Source organism: Carassius carassius, chromosome 20 (assembly GCF_963082965.1).
Source record: "Carassius carassius chromosome 20, fCarCar2.1, whole genome shotgun sequence".
Classification (NCBI taxonomy): domain Eukaryota; kingdom Metazoa; phylum Chordata; class Actinopteri; order Cypriniformes; family Cyprinidae; genus Carassius; species Carassius carassius.
Window position 1 is genome coordinate 17,716,558 of NC_081774.1, and position 23,324 is coordinate 17,739,881.

At 38.6% G+C, this 23,324-nt stretch overlaps 1 protein-coding gene across 1 annotated transcript in view; it reads right to left on the reverse strand.

The window, feature by feature from the left end:
- LOC132097010 (potassium voltage-gated channel subfamily H member 2-like) overlaps window positions 1–23,076 on the reverse strand; it is a 56,837-nt gene extending 33,761 nt beyond the window's left edge. The window contains exons 1-5 of the mRNA XM_059502675.1: window positions 23,001–23,076; window positions 22,155–22,385; window positions 8,032–8,199; window positions 6,921–7,355; window positions 4,318–4,529 (exon numbers count right to left, since the gene is read on the reverse strand). Coding sequence (XP_059358658.1) covers window positions 4,318–4,529; window positions 6,921–7,355; window positions 8,032–8,199; window positions 22,155–22,385; window positions 23,001–23,076 — 1,122 coding nt within the window. The remainder of the gene's footprint in view (window positions 1–4,317; window positions 4,530–6,920; window positions 7,356–8,031; window positions 8,200–22,154; window positions 22,386–23,000) is intronic.
- Window positions 23,077–23,324: the final 248 nt, after the last annotated feature.

Sequence of the window (23,324 nt, forward strand, 5' to 3'; positions counted from 1 at the left end):
AGAAGACTAATAAGAAATGTCACTGGAACTAGCTTTGTTTGCATGCTTTGTTAAATATTTAAATACAAAAGCATCTATGTTTTACTATAATAAGTGATACATTAATCATAGCCTATATATATCACATTTAGAAAGAATGACAATTTCTATATTTTTATAAAAGCCCCCGAACAAAAAACATTATTATATTTTAAAGACAGGCTACATGGAGCTAAACTCTCGAGACGAGACTTGTGACAGATAAAGCTGTCTGATTTTTTCAAACTGTCACATTTACCATGTTTACTATGGTAACGTTAATACCTAGCCTGCAGTCTTTTGCATCGCTTATAAATATTTCTGCCTTGTATGGTGATTAAAATCCACATCTGATCAAGTTATTAAAACACTCGCTGCTGACTGAAAGTGAGTTTTGAGCTCAACTTATTTTGAAAAAGTTTTTAATGCTGGTGTTATGTTAGCTTCATGAAATGATCCGCGGCGCTGATGCTCTCCAGATGCGGAGCAAACTCCTCCTTTGTCCATAACCACTCCTCTTGCCCCAGCTGGCCCGCTTTGGCCTAATTAAATTTAAACATTAAAAAGTATCTTAATGATGCATAATATATATATATTAGGGGTGTAACGGTACGTGTATTCGTACCGGACCGTTTCGGTACAGGGCTGTCGGTACGGTGCACGTGTGTACTGAATGACCGAATGCAATATTTTGTGTGCGGAATGATAGGTACATTTTCGTGTTTCCAAACGAACATATTAAGTGGCGGAAGTCTCCGCGTTCAGCGCAAACCCCGCCCTGCAGCTGATTCTAAGGCCGGTGACACACTGCGTGGTGTGAGCGTGCCGTTTCTGCTGTGTGTCAGTTGCGTGACGGCTGCTTCGCGTTGTCTGTGTCTTTACACACCAGAATCGTGCCTGACGCGGCGCTGGCGCTGTAATATGACATAGAGGGAGACCGCCGACAAACCAGGATCTTGTCTTCACGACAACGATATCTATACTACATGTTGAGCATAAATATAAAGCCTACTGATAAAGGACACCGTCAACAGTATTGACGACAAAATAGACTAGTAATAGTGCAATATGCCAGTGTGTCACCGGCCTAAGGTTTTCAAAAGGCATCACGCGAGTGTGAACATCACTACAACTAGGAAAAAAACGATTGTAATTCAAACGCAGCTCCCGTCGGCATTTAAACAGACCTTTGCTCTTAATTCCGATCGGTCCAACGCAATAACGAAATCTGAGCAGGTCTAAAACCTGAAACTGTTGATGCTGCAACTTTACACTTTGGAAAAATTATATATATTTTTTAAATATGAGCAGGCCTACAAGCTGGGATTGGTAATGCTGCACTGTAATCATAGTTACTTATTTATATTTTTCATTATATTTTATTATATGATATTGGTTTGAGACTGAGAGTATTTTATTTAGTGGAGAACTTTGCAGCAGTATTTTATTTCTTATTCTTTTTTTATTTTATATATATTTTATTAAAAAGTATTTTTTTAAAAACCTGTAAACAAATTGTTAAAAAAAAGTTTATATTAATAAACAACCTGCAGTTTAATGTTTGCATTTCTTTCCCTTACTGTACCGAAAATGAACCGAACCGTGATAAAACATAAACATAAAAATGTGAAACAACTGATTATGTCAACAGAGCACTACTCTAAACAGTGACAAATGACTAAGCATCTCTGAACACACATCCACATGAGTGCTAATGGCTACTCAGCTGTGGAGATATAGATCTTTCTGTCATGGGGCATCCAGACAACTCAGCTGAAAATGGAAGGACACCTCGCGGCATGTGCCATGTGACCTTTGGCATGACCTCATTCCCTCTGCGCTCTGTTGGTACGCCCTTCATGGAGGGCAAGTGTCTGTTCAGCCAGTCATGCAGAGCTGTCACCTATATGACCCTGACCAGGATGCTGCATTAACCCCAGGAATTAGATATTCCAGTGGGATAATTATAAATGACTGCATAAATGAACTGCATGTACATTAACTACAGTTTTTTACATGGCTGTGGAGAATGCCCTCAGACCACAGTTTAAAATCCCTCCTAAATGACCAGTGCTACATCCATATGTATTACATAAAAGCAGTTTTTACTGCCACCAACTGGATAAAAAATGTCTAGAAACCACTGGCTAATCTACTAATGACCTATGCAGAGACAGGCATATATATCAGTCAGGCTAATTAATTGGCTGATATTTTGCATTCTTACTGTGTTCTTTACTCTGTCAGCTTGGCCAAATGACACAAGTGGTTATGAAATATTTCCTTGTGTGTGTGTGTGTATATATATATATATATATATATATATATACACACACACACACATTTATATAAATATATACACACAATATATATATATTGTATATATATATATATATATATATATATATATTTGGCCAAGATACAACTATTTAAAAATCTGGAATCTGAGGGTGCAAAAAAAATCTAAATATTGAAAAAAAGTTGTCCAAATTAATTTTCCTTAGCAATACATATTACTATAAAAAAAATTAGTTTTGATTTATTTACAGTAGGAAATTTCACTGAAAAATGTAACTGATGATCTTACTAATAAAATTAAGTAAAATGAACGTTTTAGCACTGAAAGTTATTAAACAAAATGGATTCAAGTAAGCTGTACTTAAAATAATCAATATTTTTTGAGTGGTCATGCACAGTTCCACAAATAGGTGGAGTCGATCTGAAGCACATGGAAAGGTGATTCAGCTCATTTTTGTCATATTTTTTAAATTGCTCAATAATTATACATAAATCTAACATATAATAGTTAGATTAAATATGGAAATGGTACACTGCTACATTGGATGTGATGTTACGTCTTGGATTATGCTAATCAAAATCAACAGTCTGGCATCACTGATCTTTGATGGCAAGTTTTTTATTAATTAGTTTTTATGTTTTATTTCTTTTTACTCTGAATCATTCATGAAATATGAGCAAAATACATTTTTGTTTAAATCGTTTGTAAAGCTTTTTTGACCTAAATATTCAGATTCATAAAGTGTTCTTATTTTCAAAATACTTGGTTTACACCTACTCCCTACCCTTTTTTTCATGAATGATGAAGAATTTACTGATACAGTATATGTTGTAATGTTATTTTGAATATGTTGTACAGGCACTATTATGTATGTGCATGTTCTGCCATAATTGTACTATTAATTTTGTACACAATATTTAAAGACCATTGTTTGTCTCTGTTAGTTGTACATAGAGCATAAGATAATGGTCCAAATTCTCAAGTTACATGTACATTTGTGAGATTATTTGAAATGTAACATGAATTGTAATCTAGCTGGGGGTTTTTAGGACTGTGAATGTGACATACACCAGATTTCCATCGGATTCTGACTGTGTTGGCAGAAGACAGCCAGGAATCTCCATTAAGATGTTTTTTACAGCTCAAGTACAACTTTGATTTTATTCAACTTTTTTTGAGTCTTTCTTTCCATTGGACACAAATCTCTGAAACCAAAACTACAATCACTAAAAATCTGCTGGTGATGAAGGTCAAGGCTGTTTGAGATTTAGAAAACCCTAAAATGTTATTCTGTCATTTTGCTCACCCTCATGTCATTCCAAGCCCATAAGACTTTGGTTTGGTTTGAAACACAAATCAAGTCAATTTGAATGAAATCTGAGAGGTTTCTGTCATTTTGTTGACAGTCCAGGTATCCAAAACTTTAAATATATTAAAAACGTCATTAAGGCATATTTAAACAAATCATATCCACTCAAATAAAATCTGAAGAAATTTAAATATTTTGGTTACCTGGACTTTCGGTGAAGGAACAGAAGTCTCGAAGGTTTCCTTAAAAGAAGTCTTTGAAAGACAAAGACTAATCTTGTGGGTTTGAAATGACATGAGGGAGAGTCAATTTTCAGGTTTGGGTGAAATATCCCTTTAAGCTTGTGTTTGCACAAAAATTTTAAAGTTATTTTAATTTAAGTTATACATTGCTGAACCTTTTTTTCAAAAAGTATTAATCATATGTAAAAAACAAAACAAAAAAAACAGTATTTAGAATTTTGCGGTGCTTGAATGACATTGTTTGGTACACTGTACTACCTGTAGACAATGAAAAATGTTTTACGTCAGTTCGGTTGTTGCTTTTTGTCTTTACTTAATGTTTTACTTAATATTATTTAAGTTATTGTTGTAGTAATAATGTTTAGGTATGGTGATGCGGAATATATATTTTTTTTCTATTTGACATTCCACAATTTGAGTCACATTCTCAATAAGAGTTTTAACCTCACCTGAGTGACTTTCTCTGTCACGTTATGGGTCCGGTCTATCAGTTTGCAGGGGGCGATGATGTCAATCTCACCCGGTGGAACAGCGATTAAGGGGTCTGGCTTCATATCTATTAAGGTGTGTGATATTCGGGGGCCCTGAGCTGAGGTCCGGAGCCGAATGAGATCTGAATCGGAAGTAGCATTCTGCAAGCTGGCTTTGTAGTGCATGGCACCTAGAATAAAATAAAACAAAGATCTAATTAATATCCTTATCAATGACTTTCTTTTTGTTTTCAACTATCACACATCTTTCTTGAATACTTTATTCCGATTGGTCAGTTGCAACTGTTCAGTGGTCATATATTTTGCAAAGTTAACATTCAACTGTTTACTGGATTTTCATTCATGATGGTGGTATTCTCTCATCCCTCGTTTTTTGCAACACAAGTAAGAACCTAGTTGGTTAACTACACTGTTAAAAATCGCTGTAAAAAATTGCCATATTTTGACAGTAACATTTGCATTTTGGGTAATATTCATCATTTTTGAGAAAGTTATTGAAAGATATTGTGAATTAACGACGTTCAAAGTCGACACTCAGAGGCTGTGTTTCAAATCACACCCTACATCCTCATTAACTTTTCCCTACATGAGTTTACTAATATATTCCACCTGACAGGGAGAATGAAAACTAATGAGTGAATTCAGACAATGATGAACAGCTGCTGTTAACAAGCAGAATCAATGAAGAAAAGAGAAACAAGACACGCACAAGGACTACAACTGACTTCAGCCAAAGCCTTGGATGAAATCAACTGAAGATTTAACAAACTCAACAAACAGCTTTAGCAGCTTCACTCATTACTAACCAGACTGACTTTATTTCTGTCAGATGTCTACAGAAGATTTTATTGAGACAGTGATTTAGATGATGATATTTTGGTGGTCTGAGTTTGGTTGCTCCCGAGCTGTGGCGCAGTTCAAGTGAATGTGCAAGCAACACAGACTCAGGTGCGCACTTGTTCAGGAAGTAAAGTAAAATAATTACAATTACTTATTATACTGTGCATAATAACCAAAATAACAAAAAAATTACAACTATGCTCAGTCACGTTGTGTTCTCCATGCGTTTTCCGTGTGCGTTTGCGATGACGTAAGGTGACTCCAAACGCACCTGGGTTTGATACAACTATTGAGTGTGAAAGCAGACCAACGTGTGGCAACGGGAACAATCTCGCTCAAGCTCGGACCGCAGCAAACAAGCCCAGTGTAAAAGCCCTCTTATAATCATAATCTAGTAGACTGACTTAAAGCGTTGCTGGATTTATTCGGAGGCTAGTTATATGAGTGAGTGCATTATACATATATATTTTTTTCTTTGATTTACAGTATAAGATTAACCAGCAATGTGACATCCAATACATAAGACTTTAAAACAGTTTGGGTTTAAAACATTTTTAACTATCATGTCATTAACACTCAAAGAGAGACATCACCAATCAGCATATGAATCTCAACAATTGTGAAAATCAAAAGCTTCATGATGCAATGCATGCTGGGTACCAGCACAGGACAAAACTCACTGGATAAAATCAGTGAATCCGAAATAAGATGATGCTTCTTCTTATCAATCTATAAACAACAATACCAGATTTGATTTATTTTACTCTTTTTTGCTATTACACATTGTTATAGCTAGCAAAAAAAAAAACTTATGAGTTAAAAAGTCACGATTCAAGAGCCTAAAAACTAAAAGTAAACACTGATCTCCATCATGGTAGTGAAAAAACCCATCTAAACCTTTGTAACTCTCAATAAGTTCTTCTGTAAACATCTGACAGAAATAAAGCTGTTTTAGGAGTTGTTTATTCAAATTGAGAGATTTAATGACATTTTTATTTCAGTTGATTCATCTAGGGCTGTGGCTGAAGTCAGTTGTAGTTCTTGTATTTCTCTTTCCTTCAGTGATTCTGCTTGTTAACAGCAGGTGTTCATCACTAATGGTCAATCATCAGTTAATCACAGGATTATCTCATTAACTTCACTGATTCAGTGTTACTCTAACACTTTGTAGTGTGCACACATTATAAGTGTTCATCTTAAACTGAGGATTTTGTTGCGGGGCTTAAAAGGTTTTTTAAGGGATGTGCTTCAGTCAATGATGAGCCACAAACACTGATGTTCTGCTGCTTTATATAAAGACAGTAAATGCGGCGTTGCTGATACAGTGATGATCTCTGTGTTAAGTACTTCAGCACATACATGTGTGTTATAGCTGACAATGTACTGCAACGATTTGAATAAAAGTAATGTTTTTAGTTACTTTATTATTACACATTAAGTGTTTGCAGTTTTATACTATGAAATATTCCTTCTCAGTGGACTCAAATGAAATAAGTTCACAGTACTAACATCGCATGAATGCTAGTTTTTAAACTCAACTGTTTGAAGCAATGGGAGTGGAGTTAGAATTATGGTAAAACACTGTAAAAATTAAGAGTTGTAAATTAATGGTTGAGAGCTGTAAATTAACAGTACCTTACTGGCAACCCTGCTGCCAGTAAATGACTGTTATTTAATGGCACAATTCTTTACAGTGAGTTGGCCAGCTGGTGTGTCATTACCTGCACTACTGGGTCTGACGGGCAGTTTCCTGTCCCAGTTGAAGTCACTGGTGGAGGGTGAGGGCCGCATGCCACACAGGCTCTCGCAGGAGCGGCTGTGTGCCTTGCTGCAGGTTGATGGAGATGCCTCTGAGGTGAGGTTGTGCAGACGAGGGGAGGACTGAGAGAAGCCGTGAGGCAGGGGAGGGGATGCTTCTGATGGCCTTGGCTCACTTTCAGGCTCATTCTGTGCCTTATCTTCCCAAAAAAATTGCTGAGATCCTCCCAGTGCAGAGCGCTCAGGCAGGGAGAGCAGTTTGTCCAGGGCTACTGACTCATGGCCCATATGGGGCATCGGCTGCATGTGGCCTCTTTCAGAATCTTCATTCACAGACTGTTTACTGCCACTCAGGGAGCGCAGCAAGGGCAGGGGCAGCATGAGACGCCGTCTTTTAGCTGAGGAAATGCCAAAGAGTAAGGAAGTTAAGCATATGTCACATTATTGCTACAGTATGTTATTCAAACACAATGATGGTAGCTCCCACAAAAACCATAACTATACTGCTGCCTGAAATCATCTTCATTGACAGTCATTTAAAAAAAGGTGTGTAATCTGGCAACATAAAATGTTTTAACAAGCAGCATATAAATATTCTATTATAGATGCTTTTATATATGTGTTGCTAGTGAATGATTTACTCTAAAAGCATTAAAATTATTATGACAACATCTATGTTATTTTTTACAACTTATTCACACTAATCAGTTCTTCAAAACCAAGTATACCAATAAATACTACCATTTAGTTAAAAAGCATTCAACGATGCCATAACGCAAAAAATGGTGTTCACAGGACAAATAACTAACGCATTGTTTACATGAATTATTCAACTTTTCAGTAAGCACCAGTCATTCTAAATGATGAAACGGCAATAAACAGAATAAAATTGTTTTTGTTCTAATTAAAATATTCATAATGCATCTTCATAAGATTTATAATCTGTATTAGTGCTGTCAAAAATTTTTATTATAATGAATCCTTTCACAGCAATAATATTTATAATTTTTGGTTTATACTGTATTGTACAACTGGTTTGCAATTTTGGTTATCAGACATGTAAGCAATAAGTACCTTTAGAGAGCCATGGGATGGTGTGTTTGTGGTTGATCTCTCTGCCTGGTGAGCTGTCGAAGGGTCTGTCCTGCTGATCTGCCAGCTCAAAATTCAGGATGAACATGATGACTAAGCCATCCTCATTCTTAACTGGAACCACATCCACAAAGCACGGCAAACACACACCTGCGAAAAGGGGAGAAATCTGAACTTTTCCAATAATGGTCACTCAACAGCTCTTGTAACATTTCTGTCACCACTAGAGGGCAGCCAACAACAAAAGATCCTCGTTACACTGCAAACACATAGTTGATGCAGACAGGATTTAAGTATTTAAGTGGATTTATTATTATTCACAACCTGTCCATTCAAATGCTAGGTCTGTGTTAAGGTCTGCGATAACTTGGCAGATGTCCTGAGCCCTGACTGTTCACTGTGGCAACTGATAGCCTTCCCACATTGGCACTGTGGTTCCTGATCTCTCACAATGCCAAACCAATCAGCCCCTCTCTGTGCCAGTCTGATGGGCCAGTATTGATGGCCAGGAGTGCTTCACAGTGAGATGAACTCAAGGGCAGACAGGACAACAATGGAATTCGGGAACATGATGCCATCTCTCAGGGATTATAGAGTGAAACACACTCCTCAATTGCTCTGTAAATCATTTCATTCATACCAGCAGCATCTGCTTCTGTAAAACACAGTCACGAAGAGCATAACCATCTGCTGCTTAACAACGGCAACTTCCACGTCATAATATTCAGAGGGTATAAGGTATCAGACCAAAACAGGTGAGCAGAAATGCTGATGTGCTATTATTAGACATGTTAATTAGCTCAATAAAGGCATTTTATGTCAAATTTCTGTTTGTGAAAAATAAAAGGGTGTGACTTTACCACTAATGATCTAATTTGTAAAACCAAGCCTTTCAAGAGATGCCCACAAACATTCCAAAGTGAATCTCACTCCCTAATCTGCAAATGTCAAGGTATGTCTGTTTAGATCCATAAAAAAGGTAAGCTTTCATTTGTAAACCTTACAAACTAAATTGGATTTTGACGTTTTCAGTACCAAGGACAGAGGCGGCTATTAGAGCAAGGGAGGTTAATGCCACTAGAGGAAATTGTATTGTTTTCATAAGAACATAAGCACCATAGAAAACTGAAATTAATAATGGGATTTAGTGGCTCTGAAACCTGACACACCCCCTCATCTATCTCTTCCTCCTCTCCACCACATCCTCTTGTTAGGTTTAGATGCACTGTATCAATTTTATCCTGTGGTTTCAGCTAGATATTTCAGATATTTTCCTGGAAGTGGTGGTTATAGTATAAAAATACAAATAGATCAGTTGAAAATCATTTTTTGTGATTTAGATTTATTACTAAGGTTTCTCAATTGCAGATTAGCAAGCAGATTAGAGTCCTGATGTAAACTATGTTGGCAGGGCTCTAAAACCCAGGAAAACCAGAGTTGTTTGATTCAGTTTGAGGAATCCAATGAATGAAGTCACTGAATCTGTCAGAGTGAATACTGAACCAACACACGACTCACTTTGTAAAATGAAGTTTCATTTCAATGAATTATTATTGTTCCTGAATTAAAAAAACATGTCTTACTGTTACATGTATGCCTTGTTTTTTGTTCTCTCCATTGTAACCTAGTTTTCTTAACTTCACCTGTTTTCTGCTAATCATCTCATTAGTTCCTTTTGTTTGGTTTAGGGTTATAAATTCTGAATTCTCCCTTAGTCTTCATCTGTTTTCTGTCTATGTTAAGCTGGTTTCCATGCCTGTTCTCCTCTCTGATTAAAAGACTTTTCGTTTATCTCCTTCGACCTCATGCAGTTTGTATCATCAATGCGAGACAAAAGGACGGACTAACGATTTAAAAAAATTTTTTTTGTGTGTTTTGTTTCCTTTTTCCCCACTGTTTTGAATTCTGTCACCATGGACATTCTTGCTGTGGTCATGCTATGACTGGAGCAAGGTGACCTTCCGCTGGAGGACTTCACACAGGATGTTTTACATCTTGTGTGCCTGACTCATTACCCTGATAGCTCGCTCTGTGTTTTTTACCACACCAGACTGAGCAACCAGTTGAAGACATGCTTTCCAGCGGAAGGTCCCAGGGACACTTTCGCCGCATTTGTGAACTGGGTGCAGGAGAAAAATGGAATGTAATTCTTTGTTTGCCCCGCTGATGAGGACATCTCCAGCCCCTCTCCCAAATCAAAGACCAGCCAGCCACGGAGGTGTCGTAGCCATGACACGTGAGCCAGTGCAGAAGTTTGCATCAGTCATTGACCATCCGCTGCCTTGGGACTCCATTCCTCGGGTTAGCCACTTTATTCCGTCCCTCTGATTCTGTCTGGCTCCTCTTTCCCTCTGGCTCCACCTTTGACCTCAGTCGCTCCGGCTCTGCCACGTTCTTCCGGATCTCTGCCTCCACCATATTTGCCTGAGCCATCAGCTCTGCCTTGGCCCTCCGGATCCTCAGTGTCGCCCTGTCTCTCCGTCTGCTTGGCTCCATTTGGGTCTCCACCTCCAGTGGCTCTGTCTTCATCATTCGTCCCCAGGGTGCCGTCAAGGCCTTCTCCACCATGGCTTCTCCCTCCTTGACTCTGTCCTGGGGCTTCATCCTGGCTGGTCTCTGGACCAACATCTGGCTCCTCCTTCTCCTGGCTTCCCCTTGGCTCCTCCCACCCTCCACTCCCTCTTGGACTCTTTTGGACTATTTTTGTTTCTGCCTTTCGCCTACTCCATGCTCTCCTCCAGAGCCCCCACCCTCCCTCCTCAGTTGGACTTAGTTACAGCCTTCCCTGGACAGGGCGAACTGTTACATCTTGTTACGCCTTGTTTACTGTTTTCTTGTTCTCCATTGTGACCTAATTTTCCTGAGTTGCCTGATTATGTCATTCAGTTCACCTGTTGTCTGTTGACCTTTTGTTTGGTTCATGGTTATAAATCCTCAGTTCTCCCTTAGTCTTCGTCCGTTCTGTCTATGTTAAGTTGGTTTTCATGCCTGCTCACCTGGAATTACCTGATTAAAAGACTTTTTGTTTATCTCCTTTGTCCTCATGCAGTTTTGTATCACCAATGCGATACACTTACTGAACTGCAGTTTTTATGTCAGTTGCTTCAGTACATTCCATTTGGTTGCTTTTACTTGTTGGGCCACAAAGAAGGAAACATACTCTCTCTTTATCTTACACATCTTTATTTGTGGTTCATTCATTCTTATGCTATAAAAAAGCTTTCTAAAAAAGGTTTTCACAGTCCCATAGTAGAATTGTTTTGGGATCACCAAAATGAGTAAAAAAAAAATGTTTTCCTTTGGGTGAAGAAAAATCTGATAACCTGTAGAACATTTTTCCACTATCACAGATTGTTTAAGAGTATACCTTAGCCATTGTGTTAAATGAAACTGATAAATAAGATGGTATACAAAATAATTTTTAGAATTTGTTTTATAATTTCATTTGAACATTTTTCAAGATCTCAAAGTGGGTTCTAGTGTTAGTCACTTTCTAGTATTTGTTTGTTTCAAATCAGCCAAAATAAACAAAATCTAACTGCAAATTTCTACAGAATGGATTTTAATATGTTATAATAAATGCTACACTCATATTTCCAGCAGAAAGCACTATCAAATAAGCTAAAATACTTAATAAATAGTGGCTGAGCGAAGTGAGTAACTATGTGAATGAGTTGCACACAAATTCTGCAGAAATTTGCAGAACTCTATAATTTTATATTTACTGTTTGCATGGTTGCCAAGTGTTTATTCTTGAGAATACCAAAGAAACAAAGAAAGCAAGACGTAGCAGACAGCTCTGTATTACCAGTATGTGAGCTTGTGCCTGCTATCCTCTCGATTTACTCGTAGGATTTGAATATCATAAAACAAATAGCATGCAAATTTAGATAATAGCCTAAGGTTTGAGCTGAACTGCTGGCGTATTTGTGACTCCTCTTAGGAACTACAAGCCTGCCAGGGGTTCATGTTACACTGTCAGCTCTGTAAATACCTAGAAATTTGGCCAGTGAAACATTGAACCTGTGGCATGTCATAAACACACTATAGTCAAAATTAAAAATCAAAATGATGTCATTAATAACTCACCCTCATGTCGTTCCAAAACTGTGAGACCTCCGTTCATCTTCGGAACACAGTTTAAGATATTTTAGATTTAGTTCGAGAGCTCTCAGTCCCTCCATTGAAACTGTGTGAATGGTATACTGTCCATGTCCAGAAAGGTTAGAAAGACATCATCAAAGTAGTCCATGTGACATCAGAGGGTCAGTTAGAATTTTATTAAGCATTGAAAATACATTTTGGTCCAAAAATAGCAAAAACTACGACTTTATTCAGCATTGTCTTCTCTTCCGTGTCTGTTGTGAGAGAGTTCAAAACAAAGCAGTTTGTGATATCTGGTTCGCGAACGAATCATTGGATGTAACCGGATCTTCTTGAACCAGTTCAGCAAATTGAACTGAACCGTTTTAAACGGTTCGCGTCTCCAATACGCATTAATCCACAAATGACTTAAGCTGTTAACTTTTTTAATGTGGCCGACACTCCCTCTGAGTTAAAACAAACCAATATCCTGGAGTAATTCATTTACTCAAACAGTACACTGACTGAACTTCTGTGAAGAGAGAACTGAAGGTTGAACACTGAGCCGAGCCAGATAACAAACAAAAGATTGACTCGTTCTCGAGTCAAGAACCGTTTCTGTCAGACACATCCGATACGAGAACCGAGGAGCTGATGATACTGTGCATGTGTTGTGTGATTCAGCGTGAAGCAGACTGACACACAGAGCGTCTGAACCGAACTGTTTTTTTTGGTGATTGATTCTGAACTGATTCTGTGCTAATGTTATGAGCGCGGGTAAACTGAAGGCTTGAATCAAGGGCAATCATTGCAAATAACGTCATTACATCGAGCGCAAAAGTACCGGTGAACCGTATTTTTCAACCAGTTTATTGAATCGAACTGTCCAAAAGAACTACTGGTGATCTGAAAACCGATGCAACCGGTTCTTGACTCATGAACAAGTCAGTCGTTCGTTCGTTATCTGGCTCGGCTCGTTGTTCATCTTCAGTTCTCTCTTCACAGCAGTTCAGTCAGTGTACTGTTTGAGTAAATGAATTACTCCGGGATATTGGTTTGTTTGAACTCAGAGGGAGTGTGTCACGGTTGGTAAACCGTGCTCTCAGGGTTTTGCACTTAGTGGGTGAAGTCTGTGTGTTACGCATCAGCACTAATTAGTTTGTGGGGGCGTCTCCGCTAATTGTCATCAGCAACAGTTGTCACTCATTACTCATCCCTATATATTGGCTTGTGTAGCGTTTTGTGTTCGTGAGAGCGTTGTTTCATGTACGTGACTTATGTTTGCTTTCTTGTGTGTTTCTGCGTTGGATGTCCTTGTCTCCCGGAACCCCATCCACTCTACGCACATCACCAACAAGCAACATCACTTACCTTCGGCTCGCTTCCCCGCAGTACCTGTGTCATCCTCTCCTGCTGCCAACTCATCTCCGCCATCCGGATCCTTCACCCACCTGCACCATCCTGGACTGTGTATTCCTTTCAGCGTCATCTTTGTGTCTTATTGTTGTCCTGTATCATTGTCTTCATTAAACCGTGTTAAACTCGCACTTGCTTCCTGCCACTCCTTCACCCAGTCGTTACAGAACGCTCTCACCAAACATGGAAGCAGCGAGAACCACTTCTCTCTCGGAATTCATCCATCACAGCGGCAACCGTATGGATCAGCAGCAGGAGAGCATTGTGAACACCGGACGCGCGACCCAAGCACTGGTGACACAGGTGTCCGAGCTCACCCAGCAGATCCATCAACTCACCTCTCCTACTGCGCCCACCGCACCACCTGCGCTGCCCGTCCCCCGGGAGACCTCCCAGGATCACTTCCGGCCAGAGCTGTGACTTCCGGCACCAGAGAGTTACTCCGGTGAGCCTAACTTTTGCAAGACTTTCCTTAACAAATGTTCCATGCATTTTGCATTGCAGCCCCGCACCTTCGCGACGGAAGAGTCCAAGGTTGTGTTTGCTCTTATCCTACTCTCTGGCAAGGTCGACTTATGGGGGACAGCGGTGTGGGAGAATCGACATCTGTGTTGCACCTCGTTCCACGCCCTCTACGAAGAAATGAAAAGAGTGTTCGATTGAGCCGGTGCCGGCAGGGAGGCCGCTCACCAACTTTCGGACCTCCGACAAGGGAAATCGTCGGTGGCGGATTACTCCATCAAGTTCCGCACCCTGGCAGCCGCGTGCGAGTGGAACGAGGTGGCGCAGTGGGATCTATTCCTGCATGGGCTGGCTGATCGTGTTCAGAAGGAGATCTACCTCCTCGAGCTGCCCCCAACACTCAACGGTCTCATCGACCTGGCACTCCGGGTGGATGCTCGGATTAATCGCCTGGGTAAACAAGCCAGTCCATCACGCCATTACGTCTCTCCGGAACGGGGCCGCTCGAGTCAAGAGAACATGGTCGGTCCCGTCTACGATCACGAACCCATGCAGGTGGGTAGAGCTCGGCTTTCCAGGAGGGAGAGAGAGCGGCGGAGGCACCAAGGACTATGCTTGTATTGCGGTGGCTCGGAGCATTCCATCCATTCATGCCTGGTAAAAGAGCCAGTAAGTTTGAGGCTACTATCGGGTGGGATCTCCGCCGGGAAGTTCTCAACCACATCTTCGACTTTCCTTCCGGTAAAACTGCGGTGGGAGAACCGCACTGACGACTGTCACGCCCTTCTGGACTCTGGGGCCGAAGGTAATTTCATTGACTCTCTCCTTGCACGTCACTTGAACCTTCCTGTCCTTCCTGTGTCTCATCCCATCCATGTCACCGCACTCAATGGCCAGGAACTGCCACATGTTACTCACTACACTGAACCCATAACTCCACGAGTGGATTGGGGTTCCAACACAGTCACTTTGTGGAGTGAAAGTTGTCATGAGTCTTGTCTGGTTTCTGCTTGTCCTGTTGTGCCTGTTTCTGTCTTTCAGAAGGAGACCATGGTGTTATCAAACGTGCCCGCAGAGTACTTGGACCTGAAGGAGGTGTTCAGTAAGTCCCGTGATGCTTCTCTTCCTCCGTATCATCCCTATGACTGTGCTATAGACTTAGTTCCAGGTAAGTCTCCGCCTAAGGGCAAGCTTTACTCTCTTTCTATTCCAGAGAGGGAGGCCATGGAGAAATACATTTTTGATTCCTTGGCATCGAGGTTCATTCGCCTTTCCTCTTCTCCACCGGGGGCGGGATTCTTTTTTGTGGGTAAGAAGGATGGTTCTCTGTGACCTTGTTTTAACTACCGAGAGCTGAACAACATCACGATAAAGAATACCTATCCTTTGCCGTTGATGTCTTCAGCTTTTGAGAGGTTACAGGGAGCATCCGTATTCACAAAATTGGATTTATGTAATGCTTATCATTTGGTCCGCATCAGGAAGGGGGATGAATGGAAAACCGCCTTTAACACCCCTAGAGGGCACTTTGAATATTTGGTGATGCTGTTCGGGCTCTCCAACTCGCCAGGGGTTTTCCAAGCACTCGTTAATGACGTGTTGATAGACATGGTAGATCAGTTTATATATGTTTACCTGGATGACATACTGATTTTTTCTTCATCTCTCCAGGAACATGTGCAACACGTCAGACGAGTGCTCCAGAGATTACTTGAGATTGGGCTTTTTGTCAAGGCGGAGAAATGCGTATTCCATGCACAGTCTGTCCCCTTCCTAGGGTATATCGTCTCTTCCGAGGGAATACATATGGATCCTGACAAAGTTAAGGCTGTGATAGATTGGCCATATACAGATTCCCGTAAGGCCCTACAGCGGTTTCTGGGGTTCGCCAATTTTTATCGACGTTTTATTCGTAATTTCAGCCAACTAGTCTAGTCTAGTAGAAACTGCATTTACCAACCTCAAGAGCCGCTTCGTTTCGGCTCCCATCCTTGTAGCCCCTGATCCCACACGGCAGTTCGTGGTGGAGGTCGACGCATCAGAGGTCGGAGTAGGAGCAGTTCTTTCCCAACGTGCTGCCTCGGACGATAAGATTCATCCCTGCGCGTTTTTCTTACATCGTTTATCTCCTGCTGAACGCAAATATGACATTGGTAACAGAGAATTGTTGGCTGTCAAATTAGCTTTAGAGGAGTGGCGTCACTGGTTGGAAGGGTCAGGGGTACCTTTCACTGTTTGGACCGATCACAAGAATTTAGAGTACATTAGAACTGCCAAAAGACTCATCCCCAACAAGCAACATCACTTACCTTCGGCTCGCTTCCCCGCAGTTCCTGTGTCATCCTCTCCTGCTGCCAACTCATCTCCGCCATCCGGATCCTTCACCCACCTGCACCATCCTGGACTGTGTATTCCTTTCAGCGTCATCTTTGTGTCTTATTGTTGTCCTGTATCATTGTCTTCATTAAACCATGTTAAACCCGCACTTACTTCCTGCCACTCCTTCACCCAGTCGTTACAGAGTGTCAGCCACATTAAAAAAATTAACAGCTTAAGTCATTTGTGGATTAATGCTTATTGGAGACATGAACCGTTTCAAACGATTCAGTTCGATTAGGTGAACTGGTTCAAGAAGATCTGGTTACATCGAATGATTCGTTTGCGAACCGGATATCACTAAACTGCAGTGTTTTGAAATCTCACAACAGACACGGAAGAGAATACAGTGCTGAATAAAGTCGTAGTCTTTGCTATTTTGGACTAAAATGTATTTTCGATGCTTAAAAAAATTCTTTGATGATGTTTTTCTTACCTTTCTGGACATGGACAGTATACCGTGCACACAGTTTCAATGGAGGGACTGAGAGCTCTCGGACTAAATCTAAAATATATTAAACTGTGTCTCACGGGTTTGGAACGACATGAGGGTAAGTTATTAATGACATAATTTTGATTTTTGGGTGAACTAACCCTTTAAACAATTAAAACAGAATTGGTCTAGAAGATGAATGTAAACAAATTAGCAGAGGATCTATTAACATTAAAGATTAATTGTATTTGAACATTTTCTGTCACTTGTAAAGTATTCATCAAGTTTGACTCTAACTTTGATCCTATAGTGATACTGTCGGCAAAACCAGGTTAACAACATACAAACTAATAAATCCATAATGTATATCAGCATCTGAAAAGTAAGTTACTCCAAACTCCGATGAACGCTGAGGAAGGCTTTCTGACTAGGCTCTCCTATGAGAGTTCAGGGATGAAGAACGGACATTTAAATAATTAACTCCCAGAGATGGTTTCAGTCATTACTCTGTCTAATTATAGCTGAGAAGGCCATTACCAGAATATGAAGACTGATGAGCAGGGTCATCCTCTGTCTTATCTGTTGATCATAGGACTTCCATTGGATCTTTCCTTGTTATGCTCATAATTGGGTCATGTTTTGGAGTTTTTGATCATTTAGTGACTACTTATCATTACTTTATCATTTTAAAAAAATACTTCTGAAAAAGTTATTCATACTTATAAGATAGTCCAGAGAAGATGGGTGAAAAATACTGGAAATACTTTGTTCACCTCTTAAAGTGACAGCTGTTGTCTTTACAATATTTAGATTCTTTATTTTATGTTTTTAAACAAACAGTTCACGTACAAAAGAAAATTTGCTGAAAATGTACTCACTCTCATTGTCATCCAAAGACTGAACAGTTACTGAACAGAGAAATTTTACATTACATCACTAGCTCACCTATGGATACTCTGCAGTGAATGGATGCCATTAGAATGAGAGTCCAAAGAGCTGATAAAAACATCACAATCACTTTCCACACGACTCCAGTGTTAATATTTTGTGAAGTAAAATCTGTGGGTTTGTATGAAACAATAAAGCATTTTAATTTTAAACATTTGCTTCTGGGCAAAATCCACGTTCCTAATCCATAATAATGCTTCCTCTAATGCAAAAAGTCCATCCCCTGTTGTCTGCACATATCACCGACTGTGGTCTGTGGTCACTTGTACAGTATATAGTGCTTGATTTGTGCATATTTCTTTACTTATTCAGAAGAGAGAAATTGTTACTGGAAATAGCAATAATATGGACTCATATTTTAGCTAGAATAAACTGTTTGAAATTATAAACTTTGTTTCATAAAAACTTTTCTTTTTACAAGACACTATTTAAACAACTGGAATTTTAATTAATGGAGTGGGTTACTTGTCATATTTTTTATCAGTTGTTTGGCACCCATTCACTGAAGATGATTGGTGAGCAAGCAATATGCTAAATTTCACCAGATCTGTGCATACACCATCAGACCATCCCATATGTACAATAGGTGCATTTAAATGTGTTATCAGCATGTTTTCATTTTTGGATGAACTATTCCTTTAATGAAAATAAATAGGGTTCATAGACTGTCAAGCTCCAAAAATGACAAAAAAAAAAAACATCATGAAAAGTATTTCAGAACTTTCTGGAGTCATACAATAGATTATATGATGAACAGGTTTTATTATGGGAAAGAGCAGCTTGGTTATTCCACTATAAATAACTATTGTTGCATAAAGACAAGCAACAAATTACAGTTAAATTTTCAGTTAAAGAATAATGCCATTATTTTCATCAAATATAAAGCTCAAACTAATGAGGCTCTGTTTTATCTCATTAAGAAAAAGAAAAAAAATGTAGCAAGCTTTGAAATGGGGAGTTCCTATTAAAAGTCATCCCCAGATCATTTACTGCAAGAGCATAATCTGCCTCAGGGGTCATCATTAAGTGATCATCTGCTATGCTTTACATAGATAAACCTCAGAGGACCAACAGGCTTTAAAGAGTGTTGGACATTTCATAGCAATTGCTCTTTTGTGGGAGGATTACTGGTGCAACCACCATTAGTTCCACGCTTTGCTTTCAAAGTCCTTCCCAAGGACTCTCTTAAGTGGCAAGGATCTTCGCCTTTACGGGAAATTGGGCAATGGTGCACTGGGTAACATAATGAGAAGGTACTATTTCTTTAGGTTCATAAAACTAAATTATTTATGTTGATCATACTAGTTTTTAACTTTTAATTTTTGTACATCCCTAGAGGGTTCTGAATACACCCCATGGCTTTCCTTTGTATTGCAGAATTTCGCTGAAGCATCATTATCCTTCAAGGTTCCCTCAGAGGAGCTTTTTGTGTGTCCTTGCAGCAGGTAATTTGTGCAGAAACGTCCAGTAGTCCTCTCCAGACTGCATGACGTTATTACTGACCATGACACCTTCATTACCTCACATTAGTTTTCAGTAATAAATGACCCTCTGGACTGTAGCCATCTACACATTTATAACACATCTTAGTTGTATTTATGGTTTAGAGTAACAAAAAAAAAATCTTGGTGCTAAGTCCTGCTACTGATTAATTCTCAATAATTTTTAGGGCTCTTATGGGATTGATACACAAGAAAGCACATCTCTTCCCATATCATTTACACTGAATGTTGGTGAATGATGAAGGCTGTTCTATGTTTCCTTTGTGTATCTGCATGAAACGTCTTTTGGAGTATTTAATTGAGGTCAATTAGAAATAAAATTTACGATTAGGGTTGTAACGATTCACTCAACTCACGATTCGATGCAATTCATAGCACTTGCATATTATTGGTCTTTTGTTGGTTTTGTTTGCTTCTATTGTCCTCATTTGTAAGTCACTTTGGATAAAAGTGTCTGCTAAATGACAAAATTTAATTAGAATGTAAATAACAAAACTAAATTGAAATGTTAAAACAAGCACAAATAAAATAAATATATTCATATAAATAAAATAAGGCTTTGTCTGTGCTCTTTTCATTTAAAATTAGAGGCAACCACTGCATTTTAATCATGATCCAAAGAAAGATGCTGCATACATGCAACATGCAGTTTTTAATTTAAATTAGACTGTATAATTTTGACATTTCTGAAGCGAAAACAGAATGGTTTGACTTCAGTTTTGTGCAACTATACATAAAAATATCTGCATGAAACAGCAGACGACCTGAATGAGATGCAGATCAACTCTCTGCCAGCAGGTGGTGCTTAAAGCATTTCCTTGGTTTCCGCTGTAAACAAAGCAGAGCTGCACTTATGAACTATAATATGCATTATACAGAGGCAAGATGAAAAGAAAAATACCATCTAAACTTTTCTAAAGACAGTAAGTTTCCCTCAGACATGCATTCATATAAACTCCTACCCTAAATGAATTGTGATTTTGTTTAGCATCAACCAATTTGAATCATAAAGTATTTGAATCAATTTTCAATCAGCTTGCAGTTAATAGTTAGATCCCTATTTACGACTGTATTTGGGACAATGCATCCCACTGACAAATAGGAGAAGCCCATAAACACACTGGCAAATGTAACATGATTTCATCAGTAATCATATGTATTTATATGTAAACTGTGCTACTGACACACATTTTTGTACATTTGCATAGACATTTTTAAAGATGTACAAATGTTTACAAATCTCTGGTCTGTGTGATTTCTGTTGCCACATTCAACGCTTATAGACAGACTTCGTCGTTTTACACCGGATGCACTATATACAAGTAAAAATATTAAATGACAAATCTGCCAACAATTATTCATTAGTTAATCATTTGATTTTGATTTTACTTGCTTTTGCTACAAAGTAATCGACATATGAACCCTAAACAAATCTATTAATTATATTACTGGATTGTATTCCAGGTCTTCAAGTCTGCACATGTCAATTATAAAGTCAGTTAGCTCTGTGTAAGAAAAGACCTTAATTTAATTTAGAAAAACATCTTTATAGTAATATATTTTAACTAAAATTATTTATTCTGCACTTATCTGCCTATTATGTTTTTTTTAAAAGGTAGGTTTAGGGTCTCAAAACAGTTAAATGTAACTACATGAATTTATTTATGATATAAATGAAAATAAACATTTTTACATTTCTGCAGCATACATTAATACTTTTACATTTTAGATGCTGTCAATACATCCACAAACCTCAGCATAAATCCAAAAAAAAAAAAAAACTGACTTACTGACTGACTGAAAAATTGCTATTACAATAAAGCTCTGGTAACTAGTCTGTACTAGAAATGAACAAGGATTTCACATAATGCATTTCACACCTCCTTCATAAAACATGCTTAAACTTTCAAACATGGCATCTGAACACCAACCATAGCTTATATTTATATTGCTATTGTATTCTGATACACATACTGAACATGCCGTCCAATGACAATCCTGATGGGCATAAGGTGATAGATTTGACTTGTAGGTTACAATGACACAATACCCACAGACCACATAAGTCAACACAAAACCACGACTGTACACATGTATATCCTAAACTTCATTGTTACCAATGACATACTGTATTGAAATGTTGACGACAGCGTAAGGAAGTCAGAAAACTGAGAGGTCTCATATTTCAGAATGAATAAATGTAGCCGGAGCACACCTGAGAAATTTAGGGTGGCTAGGTTACAAAGGGTCACACTGAGAAGTATTCCTACCATCCAGATCAGTGGAAAAATACCATGTGCTCGGACAAAGTCTAGGATGGACCATGTGTATGTTTATCTGCTCTGTTAACATGCTAGCATATTCTTCCCTTTAAAATAGTCATTCAGGAGCATTTCTGGTAGCTCATGGATTATGATAAGTTGCTGACTTGTTAGTAACGTAAACTCAAATCCGCACTGTATGCATTGTCCTCTGTCCTGAGCACCTCTAGAGGACACAATGTTATGACACCCTTATGCAACCATTTGGGTTACTGGCTTATAGCACCATGAATTGATCTGGATAGTGAGAAATTGTCCTTTGTAATTATGTCTTCTATGACTATTGTTCCTATACTCCCAGCTGTCCTGGAAATCAATACATCATCCAGAAATGCTATCTTTAAATAAGAGAGGACATAAATAGAAATACTTAGAATAGCCACTATACTAGTCTGTAATCCTCATCTTTTAGTTGAGTATCCATAATAAAATGAATGCATGTGCATGATATTGCTTGTGGTCCTTGTATGCTTCTAGGTCAGTTGTTTTAATCGTCACTGTAATGACACCTACAAAAATGAATGTTTAAATATAAAAATATAAGAAACACCCCCAGAAACTTACCATCTTTCCTATATAGGGAGATCTCCACTTTCCTTTCTTCAGAGCCCAGTAAGGCTTTGGTCATCTGGGCCACCGCTGGTCGTCCAGTATGCGGTCCATACAGAAAACTGCAGGTACACGGCTTCTGCATGACCTCTGCACGTGTGTAGCCGCACATGCCGCAAAAACCATCATTGCAAAATATAATGGCACAGTTTTCAACTCGTGCATTGGCGATAATGAATTTGCGATCTGTTAAGGTAAAGCAAGAGATGCAAGACATTCATAAATCACATTCACGTAGAAACCAAAAAAAAAAATGAAAGCATGTCTTTTTTTTTTACATCAGTTAAAAGAAAGACAAAATTACAGTGATATGCAATACAATTAAATAAATTGTTGAAATTAAAATTAAGTAATTATTAAAGTCACACAGTTGTTAAGACACTTTACACAGAAAAAACACATACTTCATACATGAATGTCACATTAATATATATATATAATATATATATATATATATTTATATATATATATATTATGAATACATTTACATCAAAAATCTGTTTATTTAGATGAAATAAATATAATGTCCATCTCATATGTCGATTCTGTGAATCGTGAAGTTACCAATAATAAGCAGTTCACATATTCAAATGATCCAAATGATCCACATATCACATATTCAAATGATACAAAAACATTTCTTAATAATAATAATCATCATCATCATCATCATCAAAACGAATACCGATAATAAAATTATAAAATTAAAAAAAATCATCATCACCATCATTATAAACATCTGAACATATTAAGTGCTTATTTAACTAAACAAGTAAGCAACAACAAAAGTCATTCACTTACTTTGACCCTCGAATTTTCGAATGATGGTGTCCAGGAAGGTGTTCTGAGGCGCAACGTGTCCGCGTCGAACAGGCATTATGTCCTACTTTAGTGGGGCAAAAAGTTCTGCAAGTTCCGCCTATGCTTGTGTTTATTTTCAATAAGAGAGCTAAATTGACTGCGCTGCCAGGACTCACGCGTGCAAACAAGCTTTACATTTACACCTCATCTACGTAACAACGCAACACGAGCGCGCGACACTTTAAAGTCTCACAGTAATTACGCCTTGAATATGTCATTGCGCGCATCCTCGCGCTCAGTTAAACATCTGTCTGCTCTATTACC